The 20,047-nt window shown below is 56.6% G+C and overlaps 1 protein-coding gene across 1 annotated transcript; it reads right to left on the bottom strand.

Moving 5' to 3' along the window:
* Positions 1–1,867: 1,867 nt before the first annotated feature.
* Positions 1,868–17,035, bottom strand: SYT3 (synaptotagmin 3). The gene is made up of 10 exons (XM_042918586.1): positions 16,860–17,035; positions 15,202–15,367; positions 11,607–12,132; positions 8,669–9,056; positions 8,186–8,404; positions 5,930–6,050; positions 5,082–5,253; positions 4,850–4,982; positions 2,603–2,671; positions 1,868–2,391 (listed from the first exon to the last, which is right to left on the bottom strand). The coding sequence occupies exons 2-9, from the start codon at positions 15,350–15,352 to the stop codon at positions 2,606–2,608; spliced, it is 1,776 nt and encodes a 591-aa protein (XP_042774520.1). The 5' UTR covers positions 15,353–15,367; positions 16,860–17,035; the 3' UTR covers positions 1,868–2,391; positions 2,603–2,605.
* Positions 17,036–20,047: the final 3,012 nt, after the last annotated feature.

Here is a 20,047-nt window from a genome sequence, read left to right as displayed (position 1 = left end):
GCATAAGTCTCTTTGGCATGATGGACTGTCTCCTTAGGGGAATTTTCAGGATATTTATTAAGTTAAAATTAGCTTGCAATTCTTGTAGATGCTAATAGGCTGCCCTATTTACCTTCAGGATGAACTTTACAAGTGCGATTATATCTTTATAACCCTGACATTTATTAGGGTTTGAGAAGTGCTGCTCGCTCCTTGAGAAAAGAGAGTAAAATGTAGCCCTAGCTGGAGTTCAATGAAAACAAACAAAAAAAAAATCAGTGCTGTATGTTCTCTAAAAAGCGGAGAGAGGGGGGCACCTGGGTGGCTCTCTCGGTTAAGCGTCTGACTGTGGATCTCAGCTTGGATCATGATCTCACGGTTCATGAGTTCAAGCCCCAATGTCAGGCTCTGCACTGATGGTACAGAGCCTGCGTGGGACTCTCTCTCTCTCTCTCTCTCTCTGCCCCTCCCCTGCTCATGCTCAAGTGCTCTCGCTCTTTCTCAAAATAAGTGATTAAACTGGAAGAAAAAAAAAAAAGAAACTTATGACTTCAGGGGATGAATTCCCAGCTGGGCAGGAAGGGATGAGGTCCTGAGGGGGTCCTGAGCCAATCCCAGCAAGGTGGGGAGGGGAGGGGGCCTCAGTCATGGGAGAGGGTGCCAACAGGAAGCTTGCCAGCTGGACTCGTGACTGGTCTGAAGTGGCCATCCAAGGCCCTAACAGGACCAGTCAGAATACTGTTCCTCAATGGTACGGAAGCAGAGAGAGAGAGAGAGAGAGAGAGAGAGAGAGGGAAACCAATTTTGTCTCCTCTGAAATGATCTTCTGAGGGCGATTGCAGTAGGTCCCGTTAATTTCCTGCCCAACGATCACTCCCCTCTCCGTGCTGCCTTGCTGGCAAAACCCACACAGATGGGTTTCCCAGGCTGCTTTGCAACCCGGGGTGGCCACTGCTCCCGGTTCTGGCAAATGAAAAATAAGGAGAACCTGTCTAGGGACCAACACACAAGGGGAGGGCCCTGCCACACTTCCCGCTTTATTTATTTTTTATTTTTATTTTTTAAAGTTTATTTATTTTGAGAGAGACAGAGACAGCACAAGTGGGGGATGGGGCAGAGGGAGGGAGAGAAAAAGAATCCCAAGCAGACTCCGTGCTGCCAGCGCAGAGCCCAGTGTGGGGCTTGAACTCACGAACCATGAGATCACGACCTGAGCCGAAACCAGGAGTCGGATGCTTAACCGACTGAGCCACCCAGGCGCCCCCCCACATTTCCTGTTTTGGATGCCACCGTGTGAGAACGTAATGCAAGGTACTGCCGTGGTCTGTATTCACGAAGGGAAGGCAAAACGAACCTCAGAGATGTCAACCCTGTGCCTGACGTTGCTGAGCAGCTGAACTAACACCGGGCCTGCGTGTCTTTGAAAGGTTTGTTATGTGAGCAAAAGAAATTTCTATCTTTTCAGCTCTTTCTGGTGGAATTCTGTTTTATGCAGCTGAAGCCATCACAACAGATACAGCATTATAAGCTTGGAGCTCCAAATGGCTCCAAGCTTATTACTATTGCAAAGGCTTGCCTGAGAATGAGTTCATAAGGAGCAATGCAGAGTCACTTGAACACCTTGATCTGACCATGCCTGAAGTCCTTCTGTATGCTCAGACTCACCATGTACAAAGAGCTTTCAGTTCTGCCTGTGGCTTATGGTAGTTTGGGTTGCATTTTGTGTCTTACAATCATAAGGGTCATGGCATACGTAACATTTACAAACTAAGGCTCCAAAGAGACCGATTTAGTTGCCAGAGGTCACTCGGCCAGTGAATAAAACTTTGGTCTGAACCCAGAGCCAGGATGTTCCAACCCAGCTTCCCGGTCCCAGAGAGGACAGGAGCCCCGGGTGGAGTGAGACCCACGGTGTGTGTTTATTCCGGTGTTGGTAGCAGCAGCAGTGGGGGGATCGGCCAGACGCAGGGTGTGTTGAACAGAAAGGGTAGACACGGGTGTGTGTGTGTGTGGGGGGGAATACGGAGGATCGGTCTGTTGACATTCACAGCAAGAACAAGGGTCAGGACACCAAGTCTTGGACAAACAGCAAAGAGACAGACAGAAAGACGAAGGGTTTGGGGGGCTGGGGTCCCCCAGACATGCATGGCCCCTTGCCTGGAAGAGGAGCCCTGGGGAAGGGAAGACAGACACAGTGGAGACTGAATGCCCCCCCCCCCCAACCCTGAAACAGGGAGCTGGGCCCGCCTGCCTCCCACCCTGGCGCCTCGCGGGGTAGAAGGATGGGTGGGCCCAGGCGGCCCCGCACCACGCAGCTCGGACGTTATGGCTTCGAGGAGATGAATTCACAGTCCGGGCAGGAAGGGATGGGGTCCTGAGGGGGCCTGGTCCGATCCTGGGCCTAGGCCAGACCTGCAGGACCGGACAGGGAGGAGATGTCAGTGACGGCAGAGAGCAGGCCCGTGACCTGCTGTAGCTCCGTCAACACTCCCAGGGACTCAGGAATCCCGGCCCATTGTCCCTCCGTCATCTGGCCCAGGATTCCAGGTTCCCAGCCCCTCCTCCCTCGGACCCAGGAGTCCGGGACTCCAACCTCCGTCCTCCCCTGGTCTGGGTTCCTTACCCCTCACTCTGAGTTCTCTTTCTCTGACAATCCTTTGCTGCCTTTTGTGAAGCTGGACAAAGTCTTTTCCTGAAATGAGGAAATCCAGAAGGTTCAGATATGGGGGACAGAGGCAAGACAATCGCTAATAAGCAACACAATAAGACATCGAACCTCCCTTTTCACTCAGCTCGCCTCAGAGAAGCTGAGACCCTGTCTTGGAGCCTCTGGGGAGCCAGGGAGGGCTGTGGGCCCAGAAGGGGCAGAGTCAGTGGCAGGGGGCGGGGGGGTGGGGTAGAAAGACCCTCTGGGGCCAGGCACTATGGTGCGCCACTAGCTGAAAGTCGGGGTCAGGACCTCACTCAGCCCGGATTCCACCCCTCTCTGTGCTCCCAGCATTGCCCAGCACGAGCACAGCACACAGAAGCTTCTGGAGAAGTTGGTGAAACGAGCGAGTAAACTAGGGGAAGAGTGAGCGGTGGAAGGAGAAAGGAGCTACGATCTGTCCCTCTAAATAGAGCCATGGTCTTTTCAAAACTCAGGCTTGAGCCCTGGGCTCTGCTGCTTAAAATCCCTCCTCACCCCTCAAAGAAAAGTCCAAAGCTAGGCTACAGTCAGGCCCAGGAGGAGTCCGTCCACCCTGGGTGCAAACTTTCAGCCGTGCCCAAACTCAGCAATCAAGGGAACTACTCTTGCAATGCGATATTTTGAAAAATCAAGATTAACCCAAGAAAAAAAAAAAATCCACGATGTGCAAAATATCAAATTAAAAAAATTTTTTTAATGTTTATTTATTTTTGAGAGAGAGAGACAGAGACAGAGTGTGAGCGGGGGAAGGGCAGGGAGAGAAGGAGACAGAATCTGAAGCAGGCTCCAGGCTCTGGGCTGTCAGCACAGAGCCCGACGCAGGGCTCGAACCCACGAACCGTGAGATCATGACCTGAGCCGAAGTCGGACACTTAACCGACTGAGCCACCCAGATGCCCCCAAAATATCATATTTTAAACAGAGGCCGGTCCTGTGTCATATTAGAGACTGAGACGAAAGGAAAAATAAGCAGCCTTCTTTTTACATCTTTTTTATGGTTAATTTTTTTCCCCAGGAAGTTAAAATAGTTTTTAAAATGTCGAAAACAATGAAGAGGAAGTATACTGCAATGCACATCGCTTTATGATTATTATTTTTTAGTTTATTTATTTTGGAGAGAGAGAAAGCGTGAGTGGGGGAGGGAAGAGAAAGAGGGAAAGAGAGAGAATCCCAAGCAGGCTCCAGGCACAGGGTTTGAACCCATGAACCGTGAGATCAAGACCTGAGCTGAAGTCGGATGCTTAACTGACTGAGCCACCCAGGCACCCCAAGACTTTATTTTCTTCTTAAGAAAAAATTTGTGGGGCATCTGGGTAGCTCAGTCGGTTAAGTCTGACTCTTGATTTCAGCTCAGGTCACTATCTCAGGGTCCTGAGATCGAGCCCTGTAGCTGGCTCCACGCTGCACATGAAGCCTGCCTAAGATTCTCTTTCTCCCCCGCCTCATCTCTCTCAAAAATAAATAAAATTAATTAAAGAAAAAAAAAAGAAAGAAAAAGTTGTTGATCCCCACCCAGTACACCACAATCCACTGACTTTCAACTACAGCCTGTTTAAAACAAACTGAACCAAAACCGAGCCCCCCAAAAACCCAACCCAGCTCCCTCACTCAGTTTTCCCCCTTTATTTTGGACTTAGTATCATGGGAAATAATAGTAACAGTAGCTGACCATTTGCTGAGCCCTCAAGGAGAGGCAGACACTGAATCCTGCATTAACTCACTGAATCCCCCTATCTGTCCTAACTTTAGATGCTATTAACAACCCCAGGGGTGCCTGGGTGGCTCAGTCGGTTAAGCATTCGACTCTCATTTTTGGCTGAGGTCATGATCTCCTGGTTAGTTGAGTTCGAGCCCCTCATCCCGCTCTGTGCTCAGAGCTCAGAGCCTGCTTGGGATTCTCTCTCTCTCTCTCTCTCTCTCTGCCCCTCCCCTGCTCATGTTCACTCTTTCTCAAAAAGAAATAAATAAACTTAAAAAAATTTATAAACAATAACAACAACCTCATTTCTCAGTAGAATTACCTGAGACACAGAGAGGTCAAGTGACTTGCCCTAAATCACACAGCTAAAGTTGGTAGAGCAGGGATTCCAACCTAGGTGGTCTAGAGTCCAACCTAGGCCGAATGACTAGATGAGTGCATGAATGGCGTCCCGAGGGTCACTGGGAGGCCGCCCAGCTCACCTCCACCAGCTGATGCCAGTGTTCCACGGGCTTGCGGGGGTTGGCCAGCATCTCCGCCCAGTGCTCGCGGCCGTGGGGGTCGGCGGCGTCCGGGCCCACGCGGCACACACCGATCACCTCGTTGTGCCCGATGCTGGGGGGTGGGGGGGCAGTTGAGCACTTCGGGAGGGAGGGGGCGGGCTCGGTCCCATCCCCTGGCCTCCCGCCCCCCGGCCCGGGCCATGACCCTCACCAATCATAGTCTACCACCGCGATGCTGAGCCCCACGCTCTCCACGCTCTCCGGGGCCACATCGAACACGAGCGCCTCGTTGTACGTGGGGTTCAGCGTGTTCTTCTTGATAGAGGTTTTCCGCTTCTTCAGACGCCGCCCCTCGCTGATCAGAGAGGCCTTCACGTAGGGGTCTGGGGGTGGGCATGGAGAGCCCTGAACCGACTCGACCTCCTCCCTCAGACCCCAGTCCAACCCATGGGTCTGGGTCCCCATTGCCGTCCTCCCTCAGACACAGAAGTCTAGGCCCCCAGCCCCTCCTCCCTCAGACCCAGGAGTCCTCACCCCCAGCCCTTCCTCCCTCAGACCCAGAAGTCTGGGCCCCCAGACCCCTCTTCCCTCAGACTCAGGAATCCTAGCCCCCAACCCCTCCTCCCTCAGACCCAGGAGTCCTGCCCCCAGCCCCTCCTTCCTCAAACCCAGAAGTCTGGGTCCCCAGACCCCTCCTCCCTCAGACCCAGAAATCTAGGCCCCCAGCCCCTCCTCCCTTAGACCTGGGAGTCCAGGCCACCAGCCCCTCCTCCCTCAGACCCAGGAGTCCTGTGCCCAACCCCTCCTCCCTCAGACCCAGAAGTCTGGGCCCCCAGCCCCTCCTCCCTCAGACCCAGGAGTCTAGGCCCCCAGCCCTTCATCCCTCAGACCCAGGAGTCCAGGCCCCCAGCCCCTCCTACCTCAGACCCAGGAATCCAGAACCCCGGCTCCTCCTCCCTCAGACCCAGGAGGCCTCACCCCCAGCCCCTCCTCCCTCAGACCCAGGAGCCCGGGCCCCCAGATGCTCCTCCATTAGGTCCCAGCACCTCACGAACCCACCTGAGAAGCCAGTGAGGTCCATCGCTTTGAGGTTAGAGGCTTTGATGATGGTCACGGTGAGGCGCCCGGCGGTGGGGAGGTAGCAGAGTGAGAAGTTGAGCTCCCCGAGATCTGCCTTTTCCTGCAGTTGGGGAAAGGGGTTCAGCCGTGCCCTGCCTCAGTCTCCCCTGTCTCTGCCTCACGTTCTCTCCCATCTGGAACCTCCAGCTCTCCTCCCTGACATCCAGGACTCAGGTTGCCCACCCACTTCACAATCTGACTCTGCCAAACCTGGCAACTCCTTGGTCGCAGCTGCCTGCCACCAGCGAAGCTGGTTTGTTCTGCAGGGAGGATGGGAAGAGGCACGAGTGCAGGGAGGGAGCAGGAGAGAGAGGGAGAGAGAGAGAGAGAGAGAGCACGCACGCACAGTGAAATGTAGGCTGTGACAAGGACCAAGGCACTGAGAGCTATAGCTTGAAAGGCAGACCCACAGAGTCCTAAAGCAAGAAAACCCAGAGAGGGGCATAGAGACTCAGAGAGAGAAAGAGAGAGAGACAGACAGACATACAGACAGACAACAAGCGAGACGTCAGAAAGAAGAATACAGAGACCGGGAGGAGAGGGAGACAGAGACCCAGAGGAGAGAGACAGAGTCCGGGTTGGTGGGGGGGGGGGGGGGCGGTGCCAGAGCCCCCAAGGGGCAGGAGATCCCAAGAAATGGGTATAGAGACTTGGTGGAGGGTATGGAGACCTGGACAGAGTGAAAGAGACCCAGAATGAGGTGGGGAGAAGGGCAAAGGCCCAGAGAGAGAGAGAGAGAGAGAGAGAGAGAGAGACAGAAACCTACCCAGAATGAGGGACAGAGATCCAAACAGTGTGTCAGACACTGAGAAGTCAGTCTTAGGGAGGGCAGGGGACACACCAGCCCTAAGTGAGGCCACAGAGGAGACAGAGACTCGCACACCCCACACAGACCTGGAACGGGGGCTGAGTTGGCCCCGGGGCCCACGACCCGCCCTGCCCTGTCCTTCGGCGTCATCTGGGCCCCTGGCCTCCCTACCACACTGATGAGGCCCAGGTCCCTGGACCCCCCCACTCCCTGCCCTTGACAGCTAACTGTGACCACCTAGACCTGGAGCCCCCGAGGACTGTGTGGGGTCCCCGGGGCCTGATCCTGAAACGAAAAAAGCCAACTGTTTAAGGAATGAAGGCACAAATAAATGAATGAAGACCTCTGGTGATAATGAGCGGGGAGGAAAGAAGAAGTGACAGACACAAGGAGACAAGGTGGAGGCAGGAGGAAGGGGACTGTAGCAAGAGCTGCGGGCACCCAATTAACTGTGTCATCATGCAGATGGTGAAACTGAGGCTCAGAGGAGGGCAGGACCTCGAGCGTGGCCATCATCTGGACAAAGCTAGGACAGGGCTCACACCCAGTGCACACACAGCTGCCCCACATCGACAGACAGCTGGAACGTTGTGACATGCACAGATCAGACCCGAGAGGGACTAGGAATTGGGGGTTTGAGGCTTGGGGGTGCAGAAGGGGTCAGGACACCCAACGAGCATGTTGGAGTGACTGGATGGACAGAGGAAGTTGGCCAGTAGCGGGGGTCGGTGCTGGGCGTTGTGGACCCTACAATCTGGTTGCCGGAGGAACTGGGGGTGTGGGGATACTGGGGACCCAGGTATGTCTGAGGCCTGGGGGGATGAGGCTATCAGGATTCAGGCGGAGACCAGAGGATGAGTTTAGATCTGGAGGTCATGGGTTTGAAACGTAAAATGTTCAGAGATCAGAGGGGCTGGGGTTTCAGGAAGCCTGGGAACTGGAAAGCCAGGAGGTTGGAAGGTGAAGGAAGTCAGAAAAATACAAGCTGGGAATTCCGGGCTCAGGACGGTGGAAGGTCAGGAATTTCGGGTCAGAGGGCAAACGTCGTAGGGATCACACCATGAAGTTATGAGGAGGTGGTTGGTGGGTGTCTGTTACAATTTTACCGGTTGTTACCATCAGATGTCAAAGGGGGAGTCAGAAGTTGGGAGGTCTGGGGTCCAGGCATGACGTCAGCATTTGACGGGGGGGAGGGGGGGGGGAGAGGATGGGGGTCCATGATATCAACCTCTACACTTTGCTTGCATGCTTGCAATATTTCGCAATAAAATAAATTTCAAAAGAAAAGCCTGGGTCAAGAAGTTAGAGGGTTATGAAGTCCAAGGGCAGAGAGGTCGAAAACTGAGGGGTCCTGGGTCCCCAGGAAGAGGGATGCAGGGGCCACTGACCGAGCCGCCCTCCACGATGTCCCTCCATAGTGGGCGGTCGGGGGGCTGCTCAGCCAGTTCCAGGAGGTTGTCCAGCACCACTTGGCCGATCAGGTCGTGCCGTGAGAAGCGGTCGAAGTCATAGACGCTGAAGTGCAGTTTGCGCTGGGCCAGCTCGGCCAGGGGCACCGAGAACTGGAATGTCTCATTGAATACAGGGTTCAGAGTCTTCCTGTGCACCTGCAGGGGGTGGGGGAGGGGGACACCACACCCATCAGCCGCTTGCAAAGGACCCAGGAGTCCAGACCCCCAAACCCCTCCTCTCTCAGACCCGGGAGTCCAGCCCCCAGCCCCTCCTCCCTCGGACCCGGGAGTCCAGCCCCCAGCCCCTCCTCCCTCGGACCCGGGAGTCCAGACCCCCAGCCCTTCTTCCCTCAGCCTCAGGAGCCAGACCCCCTCCCCCTCCTCCGTGGGACCCGGATGTCCAGGCCCCTCGCTCCGGACCTTGGTCTGGAACTTTTTCTTGCGGTCCGGCAGCAGGTAGATCTTGACGTAGGGGTCTGAGAAGCCATTGGAGTCCTTGGCCGGGAGGTCCAAGGCCTGCAGGATCCGCACCACCAGCTGGTCGGAGCCATAGAGGTACCGCAGGGCAAAACTGATGCGGCCGCAGGGCGCCCCCCCTCCGGCCTCTCCCGAGCCCGCGGCCCCGCCACCGCGCCGGCCACCGGGTCCAGTCCCCTGGTACAGCTCGGGCTTGATCTGCCCGATGAGTTTGGCTTTTTCCTCACCGCCTGGCAAGGGTAAGGGTAGGGCAGGCGGCCGCTCCTCACTGCCAGGGTCCGGCTGAGGGGTCAGGGTCTGCTGGGTGAGGGGCCGGGGTAGGGCCGGGTACCTGTGGGGGGTGGGGAAGACCAAGGTGGGGCCACTGACAAAGGTGGGGATCTTTGACAGCATCTAAAGACCCGGGAGACTCCTCCCTGCCTCTTCCCCCAACACCGCATCCGGGTGGCCACAGATCCCACCCTGGTTCACTATGACCTCGAGCCAGCCACTTGCGCTCTTTGAGCCTCAGTTTCTCCACCTGTGTTGGGGGGGGGGGGTGCGGGGTATCCCGGTCTCTAAACTAGCTCCAGCTAGCATCTGCTTATGCACCGGCTTCCAGAAGCCTTCCCCTGACCTCAAGTGCATGACCCAGAATAACCTCTCTGGACTCCAGAGGCCCCACACAGCCCAGACCTCCTGAACCTTCTTCAAGTCTCCCCAACCTGCCTTAGCCCCAGTATCACATTTCCCACCTGACCACCGCTCCACCTGGCCTGTCCTTTCTCTCTCAACTCCCTTCTCCACCGTTCCTAGTGTCGATGGGACATTCTGGAAGCCCAGAGCTCCCCTCTCGGGCCCCTCTGGGCCTCTTCTCCCCTTCCCCCCGCCCCACACACACAGACACACACACACACACACACACACACACACACACACGCACGCTTTCCCTGGACAGGCTCATCTGCGTCCCAGGTTTCCACACCCATCAACAGCCTTTTGTCTGCTAAATGTGTCTCCTGGGCTTCAGCCCAGACCCGCTCCCGGCCTCCCGGCCTCCCGGCCTCGGCCTCCCACCAGACCCCCCCCCCCCCCCCCCCCCCCCGCACGCCCTTCCCCGCTGGGCTCAGCGCCTTCTCCCAGACCCGCTCCTCCTCCCCGTTCCCCCTGCTCCACCAAGATCTGCAGGCCAGACACTGGAGCCATCCTCACCCCCCTCTCAAAACTCGCCCCTCCCCTCTCCCGAACTCCCCCATCCCCGTGGCCCTGGCTCATCTGCCCTGTCCCACGTGGACGATCACCCCCGGGGTGAAGTCCGCGTGACGGGGCGCCTAGCGACGGGCAGCCCCAGATGTGCTGAGAGGCAGGCCCGGGGTGGGGGGAGCAGGAGGCTCCAGCCGTGGAAAGGGATGTGGGGGTGGGGGTGGGGGCTCCAGCTACAGATCCCCCGCCACTCCTTGCTCCCGGGGTGACTTTGAGCAGGTCACCGACCTCTCTGAGCCTCAGTGTCTCCATGTATGTAATGGGGGCGGGGCTTCCCCAGAGACCCCAAACTACATCTCCCATGAGCCCCTGGGCCCCTGGCCAGGTCCTGAGATTACCAGGGTCCTGGGACCTTCTCCCATTACTGTCTGGGGCCCAAGATGATCCTTCTGAAGGCAGTGTCCCTGGTCACTGCCCCAGAGGCCTTACACTCAACAAGATCCAGATGAGCTCAAGGTCTCCCTCACACCCACTCCTCTTCCTAGATCCTCTGATCTGACACCCACCCAATCACCAGGCCAGGATGGGTGCTGTTAGCACCTGTCCCCACCCCTCCTACCCCACAGCCATCCGCCCCGAGTCTCATCTCTCCTGCCCCCTGACCTTGCCCTTTCCTCCCCGTGCCCACAATCTCAGCTCAACCTCCTCCTCTCCTGCCTGGACTACTGGCCTCCAGTCTGTCCCTCTAGTCCATCCCTATGTGGCCCCAGAGAGGTCTTTCTACCCCCAAAACTGGCCCTGCCCCTCCTGCTCACAGGACAGAGTCCCCGCCCCTCAGCCAGGCATTCGAGGCCCCGAATGCCCTGTGTGGTCTGGCCCCACCCACAGCCGCAGCCACATCTCCTCGGCTTCCTTTTCGCACATGTACTCGCAGGCCATAGTGACTGCCGGCAGTTCCCACAATGCGCTGTGACCTCCTTCCTCTCTAGCCTTTGCACTGGCCGCTCTCTCCTCCTGGAATGCCCGGCTCACACCCCTACCTCTGTGGCCGGCTAACTCTTCCTCACTGTGTAGGTCTCAGCCATCTCTGGAAGGCCCCAGCCCCCTCCCAGACCGGATCAGCGACTCCTTGGACTCCCACAGCTAAAGTGGCCCCCTAAGCCACTTTCCTGCAGCACTGGCCCGGCTGGGCTGGGCTGGCCTCTCTGGGGACCCACTTGCCCCGGACTGTACGCGGCATGACGGCAGGGTCTGGCTGCCACGCTCACTTCTGTTTTTCCAACACCCAGCTCGGGTCTAGTTCGTATTAGGTGCTCAATGACATGCTCAGACGGATAGCGATCAGACGGATCCCAAGTCCCACCACCAACCCTGGCTTAGGGTGAAAGACACGAATCGCTTTGTGTCTCGGGGCCTCGGGGGTCTAATCTTCATTCTGCAGTCCTGTGCTCTCTGAATCTGAGAGTCCAGGTCTCTAGGCTCCCCCTCCCTCAGACCCTGGAGTCAGGGCCCCTAGCCTCTTCTCTCCCCGGGACCCAGGAGTCTACACCCCCCAGCCCCTTCCTGCCCCAGGACTCAGGACTCTGGACCTCTAGGCCTCTGGGCCTCTTGCAGGGCTCAGGAGAACCGTATCTGGGGAAGAGACACAGAGGAGGAACCGAAGTTCAGAGTGAACCCCCAGCCCAGTAGCCTGTCTCACCTGGTGGTGGGTGCCAGGCTTGTGACCTGCTGATGCGACTGGGCACTGGGCAGGCCCCCACCACTGGGGGGCAGCAGGAGCAGCCCAGAGCCCGCACCTCCCTCAGAGGGCAGTTCAGGAGATGTCTGGCTCGGTTTGACCCCAGCGGCCACTGCAGCTGCCGCAGCCTCTGGATACGAGTCCATGTCCAAGTACGAGGGCTCAGGGGGGTCAGAGCCCCCTAGGCTGCCTGGCTCCAGCAGCTCAGCGAAGGGCGGATGGTGGGCGGTGTGGGCGTGGTGGTGTGGACCCCCCAGCAGAGGATGGCCACCCAGGCCGGCCCCCAGGTGGGGCCCGCCACCGCCCACCAGGCCTGCCAGCCCGACCCCAGGGCCTAGGTCTTTGCGCAGGGGGCCCCCGCCCACCGCTGAGCCTCCCTTGTCCCGCCAGGGCACCCAGCACAATTTCCAGGACACGAAGAGGGAGACGCCCAGAAGGACAATGCCACAGAATGTCACGATGACCGACAGCAGGCTCACGGAGATGTCTGGAGAGAGTGAGGACAAAGGTCAGGGGTCAGGGTGGGGTCAGAGCTTATCCTCCCACTGCTGTCCCCAAAGAGCTAACCTTTAGCATTCGCCATGCATTGTCCTAGGCACCTGACGTCCGTTTACTTCAACTCCCCGGCCCCACAGGCTGGGTGTCTCTATATAACCGTTTTAAAGATGAGGAAACCGAGGCACAGAGAGGTGGAGCGACTTGAATAACGCTGCGCAAGCAGGTCAAGGACAGATCTGGGATTTGAAAGCGCGGTCTGTCCTCAGAGCTGATTCTGAATCACTAGCCCGTGCTGCCTCTCTAGAAGAGGACACACCCAACGTCCCCCCAAATGCTCGGAGATGACCAAGGAGAGAGGAGCCGGCGTGACCCCTCCCACGACAAGAGTTCAAATCTGTGTTTGCCGCGTGGCCTTGGGAGCATGTCTTAAGCACTCTGAGCCCCACGTTCCCCGTTTGCCAAATAGGAAGTCCTGCCTCTTACGGTGGAGGTAAAAGGGACCCATCGCTGAGATGTCTACTGAGTGGTTACTATGTCCCAGACGCCTAAGTGCTATATTGGCATTGGTTTACTCGTGCCTGACAGGCGCCCTGGGAGCTTGGCAACCTTATTAACACCTGCTTTCCACAAAAGGAAACTGAGGTCAATGGACCCAAAGTCTCCTGTGCAGAGTCCCCACAGGTCAGCGCTGGAGTCAGACCTTGACCCCGGAGCGCCTGGCTCCAGAGCTGTCACGCTTCACCATTTCCCAAGAAATGGTATTTGGGACGCGGGTTATTATTCGACTGACAAATATTGTTACGTTTGGTGATACCGCTGCCGCCGTGTGTAAGCCAGCATCAGCAGCCGCCATGGCTAACGCCTTGCAAATGCTTCCTGTGTGCTGATGTGCCTTTCAGAGAAACCCAGGGAACAGCCTAGTTCTCGAGCCAGAGGTTCCTGGGTCATTCAGGAAGTGGTGCCAGGAGTAGGGCTCCTCCCTCCAGGGAACGTGAATCTGTTTTGGGATTGACTCCTGGGTCTCAGCGAGGGAGAACACAGGGGTATTTCGTGCACCGTGCGGACTCTAGATTATGGCGGGTGGGGAGAAGCTATTGGCTAAGCTATTGGCAGCGAGGACAGCTGAGTGGACTGGCTGTGTCCTGTCCCTGCAGGGGACGCCGGGTGGTGAGGGGATGCCCTCCCGTCCCGAACTGACCAGGGCTTCTAAGTCAGCAGTCTGTGGTGTGAATCCGCACGGCGCTGCGATCGATCCCATTTTACAGACGAGGACGAGGAGGCTCTGAGAGACAGGAAGTGACCCTGTGGGGCCATACAACTGGCGATGGCCAAACTCTGAAATTCCTACTTCCCTCCGCCCCTTAGGGTGTTCCTTTCCAGGTGACTAACATCTGCTTAGAGTTCTGGGGACCTGCTAAAAACCAAAGCAAGGGCTTGCCAGCCTCCTGAGCCTGGGAAGAATGGAGGAAGGGGGGCCGTTTGGGAGGACAAGGTGGAGACGAGGAGAGAAGAAACGAAGAGCTGCTTGCCTCTACCATCAGCCTGACCCAGACCCTCTCCAAGTCAAAACATCGATCCTCTAAACTCTGACAGATTTCTCACTTCTGTCCACCTGGTCTGGGGAGCCCTTCGGGCTTGGCAAGGTGATGTACCTGTGCAGTAAAAGATCAACCTTGCCCAAGGAAATGTTTGGCCCTGGATCGGCTCCTGGGAAGGAACCGCTAAGTCCTTGAACTTCCTCCCTGAAAGTGTTTTTGTTTACCTGTGGAACCATGGGCCCTGCCAGATGGTCCGCAGCGTGATTGACGCTGGGGGACTAGGACGTGCCGTATCAGCTCGGCCCCTGGAGGGGCCGGAGGTGAAGGTCAGCCACACGGGCGGTCAGCCACGTCTACGTGACCGAGACTGGAAGCTCACGCCTGGTCTCTCCTGGACCCTACTCTCTGTGTCTTTCCCTTCGCAGAATTTCATCCCTATCCTTTTGCCGGATAAAGCGTACCCAGGAGTAGAACAGCATTTCTGTGAGTCCTTCTAGGGAATCATAGAAACTGAGGGTGGGCTTGGGGACCCCCAAATTGCCATAGTATACTAGACTTCCTGGGGTCAAATCTGGCTCTTCTGCTTACAGGCTGTGAGACTCTGAGCACAAACTGGCAGCTCTCTGGACCTCATTCCTCATCACTGTCCCTGGACATCTGGCGCGCGAGGTGTCGAGCTCCGCCCTGCACTCAGCAAGTGTGGCTCTAGGTATAACTGCTACACATGCTTCCTCTGGGTTCCTCAGGGCCACTCATGATATTTCCTGGTGTTCAGAACCCTGCCGCTTCCTAGCTGGGTGACCTTGGGCAAGTCACTTCACCCTTCTGAGTCTCCCCTCCGCCATCGAAAATGAGGATTCTGTGTACCGCAAAGGGGCGTTGTGGGTGGTTGATGAACAATGCAAAGGACCTTGCGTACTGCCTGGGACACGGTCGGTGCTCAGTAAGTACATCCCGGCATTTATTGAATGACCACTGTGTGCCCAGCTTGTTCTAAGCGCTTCACATGTGTTACATCACTTGAGTCACTCAGCCGCCCCATGAGGTAGTCACTTTTATTATCCCCATTTTCAGGAGGAAACGGAGGCACAGAAAAAGAGCTACTTGCCTAAAGCCATCCATTAGTAAGTAGCCAGGGGTGGGGCATGGGGGGGGTGGGGAGTGGGATTTGAATGCAGGCAAGTCAGACAGGCTGACTCAAAAGCCTGAGCTTTTAAGTACTATGCAAGATACACAACAGATGTGTGAAAGGGACATGTATGTGGCTGGGGTGGGGGGCAGTGGGCAGGAGGTTCACAGGGCCAAACACAAAAAGGTCAGGAATCAAATGGCCCACCTCGTTCCTTCTCCTTAGATCAAAGGTGTGGGGACCAGCAGCAAGCAGGATGGAGGCAAGACCCTAAGAGGGACTGGCCAGGGCCGCATAGAGAACAGAAAGCTGAACGAGTCTGCTCTGAATCTCTGAAAATATTGACTGTAGCAGAGACAGGGGGCTGGCCGAGACAGCTGGGGGTGCTGACCTGCATCTGGGCCCCGGGGATAGCCTCGAATTCGCAGGTCGTTGAACTCCTGGCACCTGTCACTGGTGTCGGCATCTCGGACCCGCGCACAGAGGTCCGAGACCAGGATGAGTGCCCGCCGGCAGAGGTCATCCTCGTAGTCTCCTGACATGGTGGCCGGTGGGTTCTGTGCTTGGAAGGGGCCGGACGAGGGTGCAGATGAGAGATGAGATTGAGAGAGGGATGGATAAAGGATAAAAAGGGAAAGAGAGAAAGGGAAGGACAGGCGAGGGGACAGAGATTGGGGCCAGGTGGATCAGGGGAGGTAGATTGGGGAGGGATAGACGATGAGAAAGAAATCCGGGGCCGATAGACACGACTGAAATTCGGGGTGCAGGCAAGAAGACAGTAACGGATTGGACAACCAAGGGGACAGAGATCAGCGTGAATGGACAGGAGGAAAGAGAACAGGGACAAATGGACAAGGAGGAAGAGACTAGGGAGGCCAGTCAAGGGGCAGAGATTAAGGACAGATAAAGAGACAGAGATTAGGGGTGCCCAGACAAAGGGACAGAATTTAGGCGTGGGCAGACGAGGGGACAGCCATTCTTCGTTCATGCATTCGACGAATATTCATTGAGCACCAACTACATGCCAGGCACTGTGCCAGATGCTGCAGAGCCAGCAGAGCACGCGCCCCACACAGTCCCCGACTTCCTGGTGTTACAATCCAGTGAGAGGAGACAGGGAGTAAGCAAGTCAACAAACACCACATAAACAAACAAGACGTGCTCACACCGTGAGAAGTGCTCTAAAAGAAACAGAGGAAATATCACAAAGGGACTAGGAAGTGGGCAGCTGGGGGGCTCTCTGTGGCCACCGGCAGTGGGTGGTGGGGCTGGCGTGGGGTAAAGCATCCAGAGCAGCAGGAACAGCATGAGCAGGGGCCTGGCGGGTTCAAGGAACGAGAAACAGGCCAGGTCCAGGTAGAAAGGGACAGGACCGAGAGAAAGGGAGGGATGGGGTTAGAGAGAGAAGAGATGGTTGTGTGCGGTGGCGGCTGGGGTGGGATGGGAGGTGCAGGATGCAGAGATAGGGACCAAGTTGAGGGAGGGAGAGAGAAGGGGAAGGGAGACAGAGATAATGGGAAGGGCAAACTGGGGCCCAGAACGGAGGGACAGATGCACAGACACAGGGAAAGTCAAGGACTGCGATTTGGGATGGACAAGCCATAAAGAATGGACTAGTGTGTAATTTATGGGAGTGCAAGAGATGGGCGGACAGAGGGACAGTTAGAAGCGCCAGGACAGAAATATCTTTGAAAGAGAAACAGTGGTTGGCAGAACGGATGGGGTGCAGGAATAAAGGACAGACTGACAGGCGATGGCCAGAGATCACAGATGGGCGAGGATACAAAGGAGGGCTGGGCAGACAGACATGGGTGCAGAAGGAAGGTTGGATGGGGGTGGGGGCATACGAGACAGGGGACCGGGAGAAAGAGGCGCATGTGGGGCGAAGGGGAATTCGCCACACATGGTTTGGAGGCAGACATCAGAGATGGGCTGGAAGGAGAGTGCAGGGGGAAATTAGGGACGGGCAGACCAGAGCTCACGGATGGACAGGTGTCGTGGGGGTGTTGCAGAAGGCCAGGACTCCGAGACAGACGTGGTCAGACTCACCTGCGCTTATCCCTGCCGTGTTCTGGGTGGCAGCCGAGGCGGCGGCTGGCGGCAGCCCATGGGGGTTGTAGGGCGGACAAGGGGCTGCGGACCCGTCCCCACGCGCCAGGTGGTGGGAGGAGGAGCCGGATCTGGGGGCCGTGGCCAGGAGAAAAAGCTCAGTTCGAGCCTCACGTCTCGTCCTCCTCGGACCGGCTGCTCGACCCCAGGCGACCCCCGGGAGGTCCAGCCACCCCCTCCCACCTCCGGGGCCCCAGCTCCCGTTGAGCTTAGAGACTACAATTCCCGACAGGCCTCGCGCTGCCGCGGCTAAAGACTTCACGGACCCGGCGCTGTATGGGCTGCTGGGAATTGAAGTCCTTCATGCTTCTCCCGGCTGCAGAGAGGATGGGAATTTTTTTCGGAGGTGGGGAGGGGGGGGGGTTATGAGATGCCGGGGTCCCAAGGCGCTGCAGGGGGGAGGAATGATGTCCTGGACCCCGAGAGGCCGCGGAGTCCTAAGTCCTCAAGGGCCATGGAGTGGGTAAGCGATCCCCACCTCCGGAGGATCGGTGGGTGAGGTTGGGGTACACCTGGGTGTTTCGGGACCCCCCTTTCTAGGGCCACGTGCCCCTCCCCCGGGGCGGCCCGCAAGCGCTGCGGCACCCGCACTCGCGGGGAGGAGATCCGCGCGCCTCTGCACCTACCCCCGCCCCAACGCGCTGGGGCCTCCCCCCAGGATCGGCCTGGGGCGGGGGCTGGGGCAGGGGGGAGGGGGGAGGAGCGGACTCACCCGGAGCCGCCGCCGCCGCCGCCGCCGCCGCCGCCGCAGCCCCGCGCGCCCGCCGCGGTGCCCGCTCGACTCCTCCCCCCGCCCCTGGCGCAGGTCCGCGGCTCCTCCCCTTGCACCCCCTCCTTCCTCCCCTCCGAACCTGCGGCTTGAGAGCAGAAATCGCGCGGCCGCAGCGAGGAAGGAGGGAGGTTTCCCAGGACCGAGGCGTCCGAGACCCAGCTCTCTTACACAGCGGAAGATCCAGCTGTCTGGGATCGTGACCCTCTGCGCCCCAGGATCTAGGGGTCCAGGCCCCCCAGCCCCTCTTCTCTCAGCTGGAAAAATCTGGGACCCCAGTCACTTCTCCCAGAACCCAGGGTAATGACTTCCCACCCCCCCTCCATTCTCAGATCCAGGACTCCACTCCTCCCCTGGCCCTTCCTTCACAGGACCCGGGACTTGGAGTCCTCCCATCTGGGGAGTTCTGGAGGCTGGCGGTGGGAGGGGAGGCGGAGCCTCAGAGTTAGCGGGTGTGGAGAATCTCAGCCCGGTGTGAGGTCCTAGCAGGGACCTGGGTTTGGATCCCTGCCTGGGCCGGCTCCTGCCTTTGTGCCCTCGCGCTCTTTTCTCTGAGGTCGTTTCCTCATCGCAAAAAAATACAGAGACAATCAAACTGTCTCCTAAGGGATCCAGACGTTTGAAAAAACCAGGCAACGTAGATAAAGCCTTGGCACCGAATAGGTGATGAATCTTGCTCAAAAGCACCAAGTAATTGTTACTGCCATATTAATAGCGGTTAATGATAATTGCCACTGCGACTGAGCTAAGTGCTTTGAAAGCGCTTCCTTGTTTAATCTTCACTGGCCCTGTTAGGTGGGTGCAATTATGCCATCCCCATTTCACAGAGGAGGAAACTGAGGTCCGTAGAGGTTTAAATCCCTTGGAGAAGGTCCAGAGCCACATAGTCACAGGCAGCAGCCGGCAGGGGTGGCTGGGATGAGCCACAGGCTTCCTTAGTGCTGCCTCCCCTACTCCCAGTAACACTCATAGAAATATAATCTCTTGGGTAAAAAAATATTTTGGGGGCTTCCGGGTGGCTCAGTCGTTGAGCGTCTGTCTTGGGCTCAGGTTATGTTCTCAGAGTTTGTGGTTCGAGCTTTCACATCGTGGGCTGTGCTGACAGGGCGGAGCCTGCTTCCGATCCTGTCTCTCCCTCTCTCTGCCCCTCCGAGCTCTCTCTCTGTCTCTGTCTCTCTCTCTGTCTCTCTCTCTCTCTCTCTCTCTCTCTCTCGTTCAAAAATAAATGAATTAACTTAAAAAAAGAGGGGCAAATTTTCCAATTCCGCTCAGCCTTGTTTAAAAAACATTTTTCTTCTTCTGCCAAGGCAACTCTAAGACAAGTTCCCTAGAGCCTCCCTTTAACTAGATCCCACCCCCTCCCCACCTATTGCTACCTATGTATACATTTGCAGTTACTGTCACCCTGTAGAATCCCCCAGGAGTGCCTCCCTGGTGCACCTTGAATCCTATCCTCGGTGCTTCTTCGTTCTCCCCGATAGACCTGCATTTGCACCCAGGGAAGCTGGCATGGGGGGCGCATGCCCAGATGTGTGCACACAGACCCCACATGGCAGTCCATGAGCCCACTCACAACTAGACCTTCGCACCCAGCTGGCCTGCCCAGAGTCCACAGGCAGCCCTGTTCTGGAAGAGATACACAGAAGGAAGTGTGCAGCAATGCATACACCCAGAGATGTCTACACACGTGGGCTTGCCAGACTTCTGGGACACGTTTCCAGAGAGACATCGACTCATAGACTGGCAGCTGTGGTGTCCCGGTTGTGCCTGTGGTTTGGGACATGGCAGGGTCAGGGTTCAAATCCAAGGTCTGCTCTCAATATTGCCTGTGAATTGCTTATATTCTCAGTGCCTCAGTTTCCCCATCTGTAAACGAGAGTAGTTTTTAAAAAACCCAGATTCCACGTCATTAAGTTATTTTGAGGATTAAATTCAATTCACATGAGATGCTAAAAACAAAAAACAAAAAACGGGGGGGCACCTGGGTGGCTCAGTTGGTTAAGCGTCCGACTTCGGCTCAGGTCATGATCTCGTGGTCCGTGAGTTTGAGCCCCGCGTCGGGCTCTGTGCTGACAGCTCAGAGCCTGGAGCCTGTTTCGGATTCTGTGTCTCCCTCTCTCTCTGCCCCTCCCCTGTTCATGCTCTGTCTCTCTCTGTCTCAAAAATAAATAAATGTTAAAAAAAAAATTAAAAAAAAAACAAATAAAAAAAACGGTTCCTGTTTAGTATTGTCATAATTAATACTTATATGCATTTGCTCATATACTTTTTATTTCTTTATTTTTTACCTATTTATTTTATTTATTTATTTTTAAATTATTTTTGTAAATATGAAACTTACTGTCAAATTGGTTTCCAT

This window comes from Panthera leo, chromosome E2 (assembly GCF_018350215.1).
Source record: "Panthera leo isolate Ple1 chromosome E2, P.leo_Ple1_pat1.1, whole genome shotgun sequence".
Taxonomy (NCBI): Eukaryota; Metazoa; Chordata; class Mammalia; order Carnivora; family Felidae; genus Panthera; species Panthera leo.
This window is presented reverse-complemented; position numbering and strand designations above follow the sequence as displayed.